At 36.9% G+C, this 16,126-nt stretch overlaps 3 protein-coding genes across 5 annotated transcripts in view; all 3 read right to left on the bottom strand.

Annotated features, from left to right (window-relative positions):
- The window catches only part of LOC117570989 (histone deacetylase 4), a 29,997-nt gene extending 19,310 nt beyond the window's left edge, over window positions 1-10,687 (bottom strand). For 2 of the 3 annotated variants that reach the window (XM_034253328.2, XM_034254149.2), the window contains exons 1-2: window positions 9,690-10,686; window positions 4,775-4,831 (exon numbers count right to left, since the gene is read on the bottom strand). In XM_034253328.2, the coding sequence (XP_034109219.1) occupies window positions 4,775-4,808 (34 nt within the window). In that variant the 5' untranslated portion in view covers window positions 4,809-4,831; window positions 9,690-10,686. Of the gene's footprint in view, window positions 1-4,774; window positions 4,832-9,689 lie in introns of all 3 variants that reach the window. The other variant, XM_034255829.2, reaches the window with a different exon arrangement.
- Window positions 10,688-11,366: 679 nt separating this feature from the next.
- On the bottom strand, window positions 11,367-12,073 carry LOC117577660 (chorion class B protein M3A5). Its single transcript, XM_034262585.2, has 2 exons — window positions 11,964-12,073; window positions 11,367-11,893 (listed from the first exon to the last, which is right to left on the bottom strand). The coding sequence occupies exons 1-2, from the start codon at window positions 11,973-11,975 to the stop codon at window positions 11,567-11,569; spliced, it is 339 nt and encodes a 112-aa protein (XP_034118476.2). The 5' UTR covers window positions 11,976-12,073; the 3' UTR covers window positions 11,367-11,566.
- Window positions 12,074-15,712: 3,639 nt separating this feature from the next.
- On the bottom strand, window positions 15,713-16,101 carry LOC117577837 (uncharacterized). Its single transcript, XM_034262811.2, has one exon. It carries the CDS (start codon window positions 15,994-15,996, stop codon window positions 15,784-15,786), a length of 213 nt encoding a protein of 70 aa, XP_034118702.1. The 5' UTR covers window positions 15,997-16,101; the 3' UTR covers window positions 15,713-15,783.
- Window positions 16,102-16,126: the final 25 nt, after the last annotated feature.

Below are 16,126 nucleotides of genomic sequence, written 5' to 3'. Positions count from 1 at the left end.
ATTGAGTAGACAGACACTCTACTGGATTTGGACTCTGTACGTGTGTGCGTATGCATGTGAGTGTGAGTGCGTGTGTGTGTGTGTGCGGGTGTGCGTGTTTCTTTGTGCGCTGTGCCTATTAGTTGATGATTATATAGATAAGGCCGCGCTTATCAGATGCTTTTCAAAAATACATCTAAAACGAATTTTAACATGTGCTCTCTCTCTCTCTGTCTCTCTTTTCCACTCTTACTCTCTCGGCAAACCCGAGACGAACTAAGCCGACTCGCATTGGTATGTGTGTGTGTGTCTGTGTGGCTATTTTTAGTAACCTTGTAAAAGTTTACAACGATTACATGGCCCCGGCTCGAGCGCTTTTTTAGATAACCGCGCTCTCCCTGTGCTTCAATGCTTTTGCTGCCTCTGCTTTTGCTGCTGCTGCTGCTGCTGCTGATGTGACCAAGCAACAGCGTGCACGTGACGACGGCAACAACGATGTCGACGTCAAAGTCGCACACAACGACAAAGGCCACACAACAGATCAGAGCAAAGCACAGCTAGCAACCAGTTCCGTTTGTCCCCCCTCCCTTTCCATCATCCCACTCTACTTCAATACTCCACCTTCTGTTGCTACACGTTTTAGCATAGACTAACTAATTTGATTTGCTTTAGCAGCGCACAAACAAATGCTCAAAAAAAAAAAAGAAAAAAAAAAACAAAATATAAAAAAAAATTCCGCTACAGAAATGACGACGCGTCGCTGCTGTTAATGGACACAAGGCAAAGTGCAGTCAACATACATAAAGTGTTCATTGATAAACTGGCAGCGAGTCAATCGACTCGACACAACTCGACTCAATCTGTTGCTCTCTCTCCCACGCACTCACACTCTTTACGCTCTCTTTTGAGTAACTCTGTTTCGCTCGTACTTGCTCGATCAACAATTAGACATTCGCCTGGACTGGACTAATTGCGCGCACATTTATGACTAAGCAAAATGTCCAATTGGATTGCTGTTTTTGCCATTGCTGCTGCTGACAGCAAGTCAAATACAACAACAATAGGCACAGGTCTGTACATCATCTGTCTCTTTCGAACAGTCGCGCAAGCAAAGCAAGTAAGGCAAAGTCTAGTTTTGGGCTGCTGAGAGAGCTGACTGTCTATATATAGCGAGAATAGCACAAAGCAAAAGCCAATACCAATAGTGGCAGAAACAAAAACAATATCCAACTACATACCTATGTATGTGTGTATGTATATGTAAGTATGTACATACATACACATGTATATACAGTATGTACAAATGCATGTGCATGAATCGCTCACACACAAACACACTATCATAGAGAGCCATTTATTTGTATGCATGTATGTGTGTATCTATGCAAAAGGCTGACCGAATAGGCCGTGACCTGTTGTTCTATATATAGCAGCTATTATAAATCGTGCATGGCTATAGGAGTATATATTTAGAAGCAGCAACATCGCCAGAATCAGCAATAGCAACAAAAAAAACTCAGCGCAACTCGCAACGCGCACATTACACAAAACAAAACATAAAAAAAATTTAACGAAACACCCATAAAAGCATTGATATCGAATATAAAATACCCTATGCAGCACACGTTCGTATCAACTTCAAATACTTTCTAATTTTATTTAAAATATAATCATAATTATTAATATTAATCTGTAGTAACACCTTTGTTACGTCACGTTGAAATGTAATTGATTTGCCTAATATGTATACCCGCTCAGAGTCTCTGTAGGGTGTTTGAAAATACATAACCAAACATGCAAACCATCAGTCAGCAAAAGAGAGAGAGAGAGAGCGAAAAGAGAGGCGAGTGAGAGAGCAAAGCTCAAAGAGAGTGTGCCAATAAGAGCGTCGTGCTTAAGCAACAGCTGCAGCTGATGTTTGCCTATGAGTGTGTATATAGGTGTGTGTCTGTGTGTGTGTGTGTTAGTTGTGTGACACTTGTAAGCAATACACTGACTGCGCTTGCACTGGCTGCAGGTGCATGAAAGAGAGAGTGAATATGATTCTGCTGCTGCTGGGGCTGCTGTCGCGACTGCAGTCAGCTGTTTGCATGAAGTTTGAAACGTGTGTCGCGTTGTCGCCAAGGTCAATTCTGTGTTGACATAGAAACCAACACCAACAACAAATCCCAGCACGTGTTTGGAACAAGCGTTATACAAAAAAAAAAAAAAAGTACTACACTTTGAGATTGAAACTGAAATCCAATTGGAAATTGAAACGACATGACCAATTACATACATAAATATGCTTGTAACTCGCGGGAATTGGAGAAGTGAAGGGGAGGGAGACATCAAATCGGTTAGGCAGAGGCAATAATAATAATAACAACAACAACAACACTAATAATAATAATAATATCAATAAGAACAACAGCAATAACCCGACCCACTTCTCTGCTTACTTTGTTTTGAGTGATAGCAAACGACATTTGTGTGCGTGCGCTCGCCCGCTCTGTGTGTGTGTGTGCTGTATGTGTCGGAAAAAATTTCCAGCGCTGCGTCTAAAAATAGACTCACTTTGCGGCAATAGCAATTTGGGGGCCCCTGGGGCGGGCCATATATAATAAGTGGGCGTGGCTCGTTCAGTTTTGGCTTATGCCGAAGTTTTAGGTGGGAGCCCCCCCTGTCCAAATATGCGTGTGTGTGTGTGTGTGCGTCTGTAAGCAAAACACTCCCGCTCTAGATGTATACGGTATACATACATACATGTATGTGTGTATTTGTGTGTCTGTGTTTCACCTTGACAAATGCAAAGCCAAAAAGCAACAGCAGCACAAAACAACAACAACGCAGTTTAGAAATGATTACACATACAAACGCAAATATACACAGACACAAACACAAACACACACACATAGAAATCAAATGGCAGGAGAAGTAACTGGACAGTGAAGCGAGTTGAGTGTGTATGTGTATGTGTGGTGGAAGGGGAGGGGAGAGTGAGCTGAATGAGGATTGTGTGTTACAAATATTATACGATATATGTATAAAGATAACGAATTTATATAACGACACACACACACACGCACACACACACGTTTACAAAATAGAGCCTTAATAGAATAAAAGCCAAGGAGTGGACAGTGGAGAGTAGTTGACCTTTGGCAGTGCGTGGGTCAAGGCACAAGTCTTGTGCGTCTTACTAAAATGTGTAAGCCACATGTCAACAATTAGCCCCGCTCCCCCACTCCTCCACCGGACAACTATCAACCACTTTGCTGTGGAACAAAAGGATAAAATAACTTGAACAGATATTTGTATTAAATGACAGATAATGCCACAATGTGCTTTAGCCTTTATCCTTTCATTGTCTGCATAATCATGGGTAATCAGCAAGTACAGCACGCACTCTGTACAGTGAACCAATGAACATGAATACATGAATTGACTAAATATTTCTGTGTACTTTTATTTTAGAACAGCTCTGTGCAGAGGTAAATTCAATTTTGCAAGTTCGCACTAGCGAATGACCACTGTACAAGCGCAGGTTGCATCGCCAAGCATTAAAAGCTTTCATATGCACACACACACACACACATACATACCTAGCATGAATGTTGTGGCCAAACCACGTGCCATTTAATAGAAGTAAGTGTGAGCGAGACAGATTGATTGAGAGTTTTGGGTTATATGCTTTCAATTGGTCATTGTATCAGCAGCTTCTGCACGTGGCTTCCATTTGTGTGTACAAATGTATGTGCAAGAGTGATTGCAAAATCAAGCAGGAGGAGAGAGGAAACGTGAAAGATGTGATTGAAACGAAAGAAGCGGAAGCAAAAGCAGAAGGACGCAATGAGAAAAAAAAGGGACGCTGGCGTTGACGTCGACGTCGACGTCCGCGTCGGCGTCGTCGTTACACATTTTCAAAGGCAAGTAAATTTTTGTTATGCTAAAAATAGAATAAAATCGATAAACGAATGTTGTGTTCGTGTGTTATTGTTGTTGCTGTTGTTGTTGTTGTTTTCGCTTTTGGTCATACAAACAAACAGACACAAAGGCAGCAGGCAGGCAGGCGAGCGCCGGTAAAGAGAGACAGAACGAGCGAGAGCGAGAGAGAGTCTAAGTGTGCGAGGAGTAGATTATGAGCAAGGCCAAGCAAATTGTTATTGCACGTGCTTGGCATTGACAGTGGCAGCAGAGGCAGCGACAGCAGCAGCAGCAGCAGCAGCCGAAGCTGAAAGCTGAAGCTTTAAGCTAGTCAGCGCACTAACTAACAAGCCACTTCCTTCATATGCATGCCCACTTACACACACACACCACACGCACACCTACAAAACCTAAGCACACTCTCGCACACATAAAAATGAATGCTCTCACTCTCGCTCTCGATTCACTCTCTGTCGCTGTCGCAGTCGCAGTCACAACCACTTGCTAGTCTTGTGCTTCTTCTTCTTTGCTTTCTGTCACCCGACCATGGACAATGTTCTTGTTGTTTAGCCGCGCGCTGTCTCTGCCTGCTGCCTGCTGCGTGCTGCTAATGCGGGCAGAGCTCCAAAGCCCAGCACAAAGGCAAAGGCAGTAAAACATTGAAACTGCTTTGGCAGCGCTTTTGTGTTCTTATTAACATTTATTTTTGGAAGTTGCACACACACACGCACACACAGTTGCACTCAATGTGCGTGTGTGTGTAAGCTTTTGTTTCTTCGTGTACATTTTGAGTTATGTATTCGATTACTATTACCCATCAAACCAAATCGACAAATGAGCTATCGACCACCCACCACACCACATTTAGCATATTATTTTATTTACTTACCATGTATTGGTATTCTATCGTCAGGACTAGACATTTTGCATGGAGGGGGGAGGAGTTCTGTAATGAGATATAAAGTGGAAATACTTAATTACTGTTCAAGGCTGATTGCTATCACAAAATGGATGGATTATTAACTCTCACTCGCTCACATACTATACACACACATACACATACATATACACTATTCATACAAAAGTTGGACTTTCCATTCAAATAAATCTGTTTCAATAAACCCGAAATGAATCACTTTCCGAAACGCATTGAAAATATACGACATATATTTGTCATATTCATTGAAAAGAAATTCATTTACAAATGTGTACATAATGTATAATGTATATATATAAATATATATACGTATATATGTACATATATGGTTTAAGACAGATTAGGGCAGGCACAACAATGGACAACAACAATGGGAACGAAACTCAGAAACGCAGACGTCACAAACTGATAAGCAACAGCAGCAGCAATGAGTGAGCGAGAAAGCGAGAAGAGCAGACAAGGAACAAGAGAGACAGAGTCGGGTCTGTACTTCTTCTTGTTGTTAGGATTTCGGAAAATTTTCCGAATTGATAAGAGCATTTTTAAATACATTTTGCGAGCGATCCCTAGCATCAGATAGTATGCTATATATGCTATATATAAATACAATATGTTTACAACAAAATTCCCAAAATGCACTCAACAACGTCTGGAATTCGATATGATATGAGTACGACTTTGAATACGACAAACATTAAAGAATCGCTCCAATTATGATTTATCTATGTATATATTTATATAACTTTAAAATGAATTATAACCACAAATTATAATATCGTAATGTTTTTCAGAAGAATTTCGCTGGAATCTAGAATCACAAAAGTTGAATGGAATCACGTGACTAACTCAAAATGACGAAACTCATTCAAGAATAGATCAACAATATGATATTGTATCGAACATATCAATCTTATCATTTCATGCAAACAACGTCAAATTGTTTTGCCATATCAGATCAATGTTTTCATTTCTGTTTCTGTCGCATTTTTTTTTCGGTCTATTTTTAAAATTCCAGTTTAATGACTGTACTGTATAATAGTCGTAACTTCCAGTTGATGAGGGGAGGAAATGGAAAATTTGCCAATGAAAGAGAAAATAAAAGAAAAGTATTTGAATTGGGCATTGCATGTGAATGCGAATGCGAATGCGAATGTAATATGCATATGACTCAGCGGCCATTTGCAGCAGGTGAATAAATTGGGTCGCAGGTGCATTAAATGAATTCATCCACATATATTCATAATTCAACGAATAGCGAGTGCCGACTCACTTTGTTGTTGTCGTCCCCTTGACCTTCAGTTGTTGTTGTGGCGCAAGGGAAACCAACAAAGTTTCACCAACCTCTCTCTCTGTCTCTCTCTCTATCCCAACTACCATATATATCATCCATAGTATCCACATCTACCACCCACTAATCACTCTCCAGCCCTTATCATTCTCCAGCCCTGGCCACCTTCATTCCACACACACGCACACATGTACACACGCATACAATTTCCGTTCACTAATTACACAAACAAATAGCAAAGAAGCAAGTGAATAAAGAACAAAAATAAATATAATACACAATAAACAAAACAGACGCCAAAATGGCAGGCAAATTGAACAATAGAAACCAAATGGAATTTATCTACATATATGTGTGTATATTCATTATGCTTCTTCTTCTTATTATTGAACATTCGAATATGGAAGAAAGCCGACTCTAATGATTGAAAATCAATGAAAATAATAATGTAATTAGAATTTCGTAGTGGAAATTGCAATAAAAAAAAAAGAAAAAAGATTGATTTATTTTTATTTAAAAGGTTAGTTATAATATGATTGATATATGGCCACAAAATAAAGAAAATGGCAAATTACTAATCCATTTTGATAAGGACAAATCAACAGACAAATACTGCATCAAAGATCGATGAAATTGTCAATTAATATTTAATGCAATCAACAGTAAATGCAATACAATAATTGTGTGATTCAAGCATCTGTTAAAAAAAAAAGAAATATCGAGTTCAATCGAATAGAAACTGCATCAAAAATTAATAAATCGTCGAACGGTAAATCGGTGAAAAGGTTTATTAATAAATAATCCAATTAACTACAGCAAGTGTAGATGCAACAACAAATCGCGTGTTTCAACTAGCTATTTATATTCATTTCTTTTATGTGGTTTGATAAATGCATCAAAAATTAATTATAAATCGATGAAAATGCTAGTTAATAATTTATGTAATAACTTACAACAGCTTGTTGAGTAGGAAAGGTTATGAAATGCTTTCCCACTCTTGACATTTCCCTATTTCCTTATTCCCTAGGCTATTAATTCATTTGTTTAACTGTAGACAGTCAACAAAAAAGCCGAATTTAGAAAACGAAATTCGTAAAACTATTTTTATGTACATTAGGATTATTAAATATGTACTTAAATTATGATTTTACTAATTTTCATTTGTAATCGATTTCAAGTATTTTGAAAATTATGGCAAAATATAAATAAAAAAAATGATCTATAAACTATATTTAAATGTTATATAAATTCGAACTATCAAATTTTATTTAAATGTTATATAAATTCGAATTATCAAATTTTATTTAAATGTTATATAAATTCGAATTATCAAAGAATTTAATTAAAGCAAAAATTCAAATTTAATCTCTTTATAATGAATTGTAATTTTAATATATACTAGAAATTTAGTTTATTAATAATAATATAAATAAAACATAAACTAAACTATATTTAAATGTTATATAAATTCGAATTATCAAATTTTATTTAAATGTTATATAAATTCGAATTATCAAAGAATTTAATTAAAACAAAAATTCAAATTTAATCTATTTATAATGAACTGTAATTTTAATATATACTGGAAATTTAGTTTATAGATATGAAAAAAAATTCGCAAGTCTAAATAAAATGACTTAAATTATAGCGTACTTTTAATTCATATCATAAAAAAAGTTTAGAATTTAAAAAAAAAGTATAATAAAATAAAAATAAAACATTGAAATGTTAAAACGTGATGTATTTAGGAAAAAAAAACTGTACTAAATAAAGTCAAATTAGCAACAACAAAAAAATTAGATCAATTTTACAAAGTTGTAAAAAGTATAAAAAAAATTAAATAAAAATATAACATTGGGATGTCCAAACATTAATAAACACTGAAAATTCGCGATAAACTTATTACAAGTAATTAATTATTAAGTAAACTTAAGTTGATTTTACTTAGGAAGTGATCACTGTACCGGGCATTTGCAGCCGTGAAACGAAAACAATGGAATCGATCTCTAATGTTCAATTAAATGCAAATAGAGCTTTGGCATTTCATGCATTAATGTAGAAGAAGAACGTAGAAAATTAAAATGTAATTTCAATATTCGATTCGTACAAGGATTTCCGGGAGGGGAATTTTGTATTTTTCGTAGCTTTTGCGTTTTTATAGTTTCTGCGTTTCAACATTGATATTTTTACTTTTTTTCGGAGGCAAAAGAAATTACAAATTTGTGTAACGCAATTGCACAAATGGAGGTGGGTAAGGGGGGCGTGGCAGACGAATTACAATAATTACACAAATTCAATTGAGTTAGTTTCGACAAATATTTATTTTTATGAACGCCGCGCTGTCGTGACGAATTTTCCAATGAAAACGCTTGACAAAATAAGTAAACAACAATAAAAACAATTGAAATAAAAAGCGCAACAAGCGGCAGCAACGCCAACTGCGACTGCGACGCTAGCGAAGCTGTGCGTAACGAAATGACAATAAGAGCCGATGCTCTTCTTCTTCCTTTTCTTCACGTTTCAGTAGCGCAGCCAGCACCAGCGGCAACTGCGACGTCGACGCATCCGCAGATTATGAGAGCAAACGAAGCAGCCCCCCAAAATGCGCGTCACTAGCATAAAAAGCAAACCAATTGTTGTTTTGCTTTGCTGTTAATTTGGCGCCGCTGTCTTTCCCCTTCTTACATATTTACACACACATACACAGAGATACACACACACACACACACACGTCAATTGAAGAAATGCTGCGACGCTGACGTCCGTCAAAGCTTAAATGATGCGTTGCCGTTGCGTAGCTGACCAGCAAGAAAGAAAAGACAAAATAAAATAACGTTTCTATACCCGTTATGCGCACTACCCATAAAAGGGTATTCCAATTCCATGTATCGTCAAAAATTAGTTTACAGCTTACGTCGGTAAAACATCACGTAGTGTTGTATACGAATATTACAAAAGTATATAGCGGGTATCACAGAGTCGAGCTGATTCTTTCGCTGCGGCTGCTGCACCGCCGCCATCGTTTACTATGTTGTTGATAACTAAATGACAAAGTGAACCTAACCAGTTCAATGCGCTTTGCGTTGACGCTCTGCCACTGCCGACTGCTGATGCTGGAGGAGCTTTTGCGTGTGTGAGAGTATGTGTGTGTGCGTTGCCGGGCCAATGATGTCGATGGCAATGGCAACGTCGACTGCGCAGCTCCCAACTCCACATTACAAACTTTACTTCGACTACCAACAACAAGAACAACAAATACAGCATGAGGCGAAAAATCGCCAAATACATACACAACAACAAGGCAGCACTTCATTTAGCACGCACACACTTGTTACATAAATAACGGCGAAATGAGTGTGAGTGGCAAAAATGAAAGAAAAGAAAATAACAACAAGACGAAAAAGAAGTCGTCGTCGTCGTTGTGCTGAACCTGAGCAACGACGGCTGTTCGCGCACACGCACACACACACATACATATGCACAGGCACACAAATGCCTGTGATCTAATAAGAATTTTTTTGAATTGGACAAAATCATACAAACATACATACATACGTGTATAGAAACAATCATACATACCTCTTCAAAGTGGCGCGAACTGCTCGTCGGGCCTATAAATGTTGTTGATTTTATTTTTGCTGCTGTTGTTGTTTTTTCTATTTGTTGTGGATAATTCTGCTGCTGCCAACGCGCGCGACGACTCACACGCACACGAACGCACGCTTTTCCAAACTTGTATGTGTGTGTGTGTTGAACAAAAAAAACTTTTCACAATGCGAAAATTATTATAAAAAAAAACACACTCGCACACACACACGCACGCAAAAATAAATACTCTGGCAAAAATAAAAGCAACACAGAAACTAAAGACAACGACTGCTCTCTCGCTCTTTCTTTCGCGTTCGCTCGGTGGCAACTAGAGGAGCTCACTTGTATATATGCATGTGTATGTGTGCGCACACAAACACACCAAAGCAGCGACGACGACGAATCCACGACTTTTTGTATTCGTTTGTATGAGTGCTGACTGTGTGTACGTTTAAAAAGTTTTTTTTTTTTAATTTTTTTTTTATTTTGTCACTTCACAATATTCACAAACAGATTCGCATTTTTAGTACTAGTAATATTATTAGTACTACCACAACTAAAATTGTACATATAAATGTATGTACATCTGCTGGTAATTTTATTTAATTTTAAATTTTTTTTTGTTTTATTTTGTTTCGCCCACAATTTGGTCAGCTTTTGGCTGGTATTTTTCACACTTGCTTTTTACCACTGCGACAATTGTTGTTGTTGCTGCTGCTTCTGTTGTTGTTGATACGGCTGCCACTTTACTACACGCGCAGCTCGTTGGTAAAATAACATAAAAAAAATGAAATAGAAACGCACACAAAAAAAAAACAACAAAAAGTTACCCAACACTAGTGCAACAACAGCTGTTCACACCAGTTTCTAGCTCGAACGAGACTCCTTTTCTAGCTCAATTGAATTTTTTGTGTCAATTTTATTTGTTGAGCGAGGCAAAAGAAGAAACAACCGTCTCCGACCGACCTCTTTGTCGGACTTTTCAGACTATTTTTCTTAAAAAAAAGAGCTTAAAGCTATTTCATTTAACAGCTGTGTGCGCGTGTTACCACAAGCAAAATTGCTAAAATATACTGAAATATACCTAAAGATAGAAAAATAGATAGTGGCCACACTTCATGTGATCTGCGATGTATATTTTACAAAATTATTGCATATAGGCGCGTAATTTTAAGCAGCATGTTATTATTAGTTTTATTTTTTTTTTTTAATTTATACTGGGTTTGAAACTGTTTTTCGAGAATAGCATATTTTAACAAATGCCAAATTGATAATCGAGTAACGGAATTTTTACACGAATGAAGAGGAAGCAAAGATTGTTAAATGACTGCAGTTTGAAGCTCAAGAATTACCAAAAAAGCACATCTGGTAATTCGTGTATTTTATACCAAAATGGTATATTTTAAGACGTTTACGATTTCACTGTGCTTTCTCAATTGAATTTGAATTATTTTCGAAAACATTGATTTTGGTACGGCACAAGTTTTCTTAAGAATCAATTGATCATTTCTAAAGACGAGCAACAAAAATGATGGAGCGACAACTATCAATTTTGAAGGAATCGACAATCGATAGCGTGTCATCAGTTTTGCTGCCCGTAATGTTATCGATTTCGAATACTAACCGAAGTGTTCGATTTTTGTATGGCGGCAATTCAAATACACACGATTTTTGTTAAGCGTTCAAAGGACATTTTGTTTATTCATAGCGTATGATATGAAACAGAAAAAAAAAACAAAAAAAAAAAAATTGAATTATTATTATTACTTATGCATTGTGATGGTGCAGCGATGAGCGTGGTGGGACGCAATTGTTGATAAAATGGAATGTTGTTACTGTTGTTGTGTTGTGATTGTTGCTGGCTTCCCTTAATAGTAACCATAATGACCATGATGATAAGGATAGAAACTGGCATGATGGCCACCATAGTAGGGTGTGGCATGATGCACATACTCGAAGCCGCCATAATAGGGACTGGCAAAGCCATAGCCGCCATAATGACCATGTCCGTGTCCATAGCCGCCGCCATAGCCGTGTCCATAGTGACCATATCCAAAGCCATAGATGCCACGTTTCTCCGTCTTCTTCTCCCCCACCACCGATTCGACTTCAGCGTCCGGCGAGGATGCGGCGACTGGCTCCGCGATGGCAGCCAGGCAATGGGCCAGGCACATGGCAAAAATGATGAAAACGCACTGTGGGAAATATAGGATAAGAAAATAGGTTTTCCCTTTTTTTTCGTTTTGGTTTTTGCCAGCTGCTTACCAGATACTTCATGTTGTTGGTTGATAAGGATAAGGAGCTGCTGCTGTTGCTGTTAACACGATTGTAGCTGAAGCTGATTTGTTGATTGTCTGGCAGCGTGTCAGGGCTTTTATAGTTATGCGAGAGGCCTGGGCCTGGGCCAATGTGCTTGCTACAGTTAACAATTATGCAAAAAGCCATCATAACAATAACAACAACGTCGATTGTTGCCGTGCATGACGGGGCTTCAATTTCAGCTCGAGCTGAAATCAAATATTGCTTATGCTCAGCTCGGAGCTGCTGCTGCTGCTGCAGCTCATCGACAGCGACGGCCCAAAAGGTCAGCAGCCAGACAGACAGACGGACGGACGGACAGACAGACGGATGGTGAGCTTTGGGCCAACTTAGCCCGGTGGGCGTTGCAACTAACGTTTTTGTGGGCTTAGAACAACTCTAACAACTCGAGAGTTGTCAGCGATTGCACAAAATGCTTGTTAAGTAATTGTTGCACTCTTAACGGAAGTTGTTGCAAGTTGTGTTTGGTTAGAGGGAGAAGGGATGCAATACGATCCACATTCATATGTTGACACAGTTAATGCGTTCCACACTCACACAACACAGATCAAATGACGCTTTCACTAGACATGCGATAGCTGGCTGGCTGGCAACATGTGTGTGCAACAGACGCATGCAACATGCAGCAGCAACAGCAACACACGCGTTTAGGGGCGCGACTGGCAGCTCTCGTTGTGTGGCAAGTCAAATGGCAGAAACCCCGTGGGAAATGCATTTGTAATTTGCAAAACTTATTTATTCCACAATTGTTTTTTGGCATTTTTAATTAAATCGACAGCAACAACAACAACAGCAACAACAATGGGGCAAACAATCAATTACAATAACAAAATAGCAAAGGCAGAGACACGACTGAGATACCAATGATGTTATCACATGCTAAAAGCCCTCAACATATTCATGAACAAACTGCATTCAACTCTATAAATAGTAAATCGCGTAAGTTTCCAAACGATTTCAAATAAGTTTTTCGCAATGTTTTCCCAAAACCATTTCGCACGACTTTTCGCTTAACCAAGATTTCAATATCAAACTGGATTTATTCAGTAAACACATAAAAAAGTCGGTTTTTTAAAAATTCTTAAAACTTTGGCAACAATATGTCAGTTTTATTGGAAAACAACTTATTAACAAATTTTGTAGGATTTTAATATTTCTAATTTTTTCTAAATTTTTAAAAAATATTACAAAATTTATGTAGTAAAATACAAAATACATATACATATTTTGTAATCTCAAAAGTAATTTTTAAGTATTTTTAAAACTTTGGCAACAATTTGTCAGTTTTATTTTAAAAGAATTGAATACAAAAATTAAAATAATTATAGAAAATATATTAAAGAATTTTTAATCAAAACATTCACAGTAAAAAAATAAACAAATATTAAGTTTTTTAATCAAAACATTCAAGGTTAAAAAAAAATTAAATATTAAGTTTTCTTTTCTACATTTTCAAAAAATTTAACAACAAAAAAAATAAAGTTTCTAAAACTTTGCCAACAATTATTATTATTATTTGATTTTTTGAATATTAATATAAATTATTTTTATTAGAATTTTTAATTGAAACATTTGTAAAAAAAACAGTTTTTTTCTAAATTGTCAAAAACTTTAACAAAACACTCTCAAAACTAACGCAAACATTTATCAGCTTTAACTTAATAGATAATATTGAAATTATTGTTCGTGCGTAGATTGTAAAATTTTGAATATTTAATTTAACATTTACAATACAGAAAAAACATAAAATATTTAAAACAGGCTTTTTCTAAATTTTCAAAAAAAAAGTGTTACAAAATTTATGTAAAATATTATATAATAAATAAATATAAAATATAATTTTGAATCAATTTTTAAATCTCAAAAATTATCATATTTAAATTAGAAACTATTCTCGAATTATCTTCAAGCAATTTTGTGACTAATATATTTTATTTTATTTAATTATTAAGAATTGAATTCATATAGTCAAAGAATTAATTGAAAATGCGCTTTAAAAAATTGGTATTTAAATTTTAGTTTATTAATTTTATTATTATTGAATTCCTATAGTCATATTTCAAAGCAAAATTCCCTATGATTTAAATGAAAATGCGCTTCGAATGAGTTGTATAAATTTTATTTGTTTTCTTCAATATTTTCACATTGCCTCCCCTTAGCATTAGTAGCCCAAATTACAGGGTATGCCATCAGGGTCTCATAATGCCCGAGGCACTATAACGATTCCAGTTAGATCACAATCCAATTGGAGAACGGGTGGAAGGAAAAGAGCGGAAACGCTTATCGAATCAATCCAAAGTGCACGATTTTACAATGTGCTTTTGCTCTCTCTCTCTCTCTCTCTCTCTCGCACTCTCTATTGCCCAGAGGGCGCTTTGGGCGGATCAAGCTGCAGTCATCATCATCATCATCATCATCAGCATAATAAAGGAAGAACGACCTTGACCGCAGTTGCAGTTGCAATCACAGTTGCAGCAGCCGCAGACGAAGGCGAAGCGATTGCGATAGCCAAGTTAAGCTAAGCTCAACTAAGCCAAGCCTCTCTTCACGTAGTTAATTGTAATTGCTATTGTCAGCTATGAATGAGACTGAGGCAACGGCAACGGCAACATTGTTGAATGAAGCATAGACAAGACTTTGGCAAATTGGCAACTTTATTTTATGATACTCAGCCGAAAAGGGTTGAAGGGGCATGATAACTTAGTGAGTCATATCCGATCCATCGATATAGCGAAGTCGATTTAATTTTGTATAAGGTTCTACGACTTTTAGCTTTGTTTTTTTTTTTGTTTAAATTTCATTTCGCTTGCCTACCTAATTTGGCACCTTGAGTTTATCCCAATTTAAAAATTATGATAATAGGTTTTCCCCTAAAAAAAAAACTTTCTATCAACAATTTATAATGCTGTTCGGCACCTTTTGTATTAAGATGGGTTTCAAAATTATTTCTGCAGATGATTTGACAAATAGTTAACATAATTGTATATAAAGTGGCTTATGCTATTCTCAAAAAAAAAAGATTTTCCTAAAATAGCAATTAATATGAATTTGTATAAATTCATTTGTATGATAATACAACAGAAAGTGATTTAAGTCTTTGTACATAATTTTTAAAATCTATAAGCCACACTTTGTAGATAATCTTTGAAATGCATACGTATTAAACTGAATAGAATCTTAGAATCTCGTGTGGTTCATTTAAATTTTCATTTTCATTCATTCTGTGTATGAATTTTCAAAAACGAAAATATTAATGTTTTCTAGCCTGACAGAAATTTAAAATACTATTACACTATAAATATGTAGATTAAACTGACTACCGGGTAGTTGATAGTTGGGCATACTCGCCCAACAAATGTGACCAAAAAGTGGGTGGGCACTGCTGCCATTGTCTCGGCGTTTGCTAATGTTTATACCACAATTGATATGGAAGACAACGAACGTTGCATCGAAGCTAATGCAAGAGGTTAATGCACGCGATGCGCTGCGCTGCGTTGCACAGCTCTGTGGCAAGCGGAAGTTGCCCAGTTTTGTGCAGCTGACTCTTTGCAAAATCACAGTCACGAGCAGCTTGACAAGATTATCGACAGACAGACTGCAACTGTGAACGATTTACGATCCACACAGTCACTAAGAGTACGCTCCAAGGTCTTACACAACAGCTGAATGTGAGATGGAGGGAGATAAACAAAACATTAAGCTATGCGTTCGCATTTATTTATTAACACTTAACAAACAATTGGTAATTGGTCGAGGTTGCAGCCTCTCAATATTTCAGCTCCTTGGCCTTGTCGTGCGCTCCCTCGTCCAGCAGCTTCAGCTCCGCCTGCTGTTTTTCCGGCCGGATCACAGTGTAGTAATGATAATAGCGCATGCCGAGCATATATGTGCCATATAATGTGACGCCGATGCAGGCGTAGACGGCGCCGCGATGCAGCTTATCCAGCAGCGTATTCGCATTCAGCGGCTTTTTCTGCATTCTGTGCCAAATACTTTTCAATTGTCACTCAAAAAAAAAATAAAGTACGACACAAATCGAGTTTTGTTTCGTGTGTTTATTTGGTGTTATGCAGCGTGTGTGGCCGCAGCACTGAAAATATACCACATGT

The sequence above is a fragment of the Drosophila albomicans genome, chromosome X (assembly GCF_009650485.2).
Source record: "Drosophila albomicans strain 15112-1751.03 chromosome X, ASM965048v2, whole genome shotgun sequence".
Lineage (NCBI taxonomy): Eukaryota > Metazoa > Arthropoda > Insecta > Diptera > Drosophilidae > Drosophila > Drosophila albomicans.
Note: the sequence above shows the minus strand (reverse complement) of the source record. Positions and strands in the feature narration are given on the sequence as shown.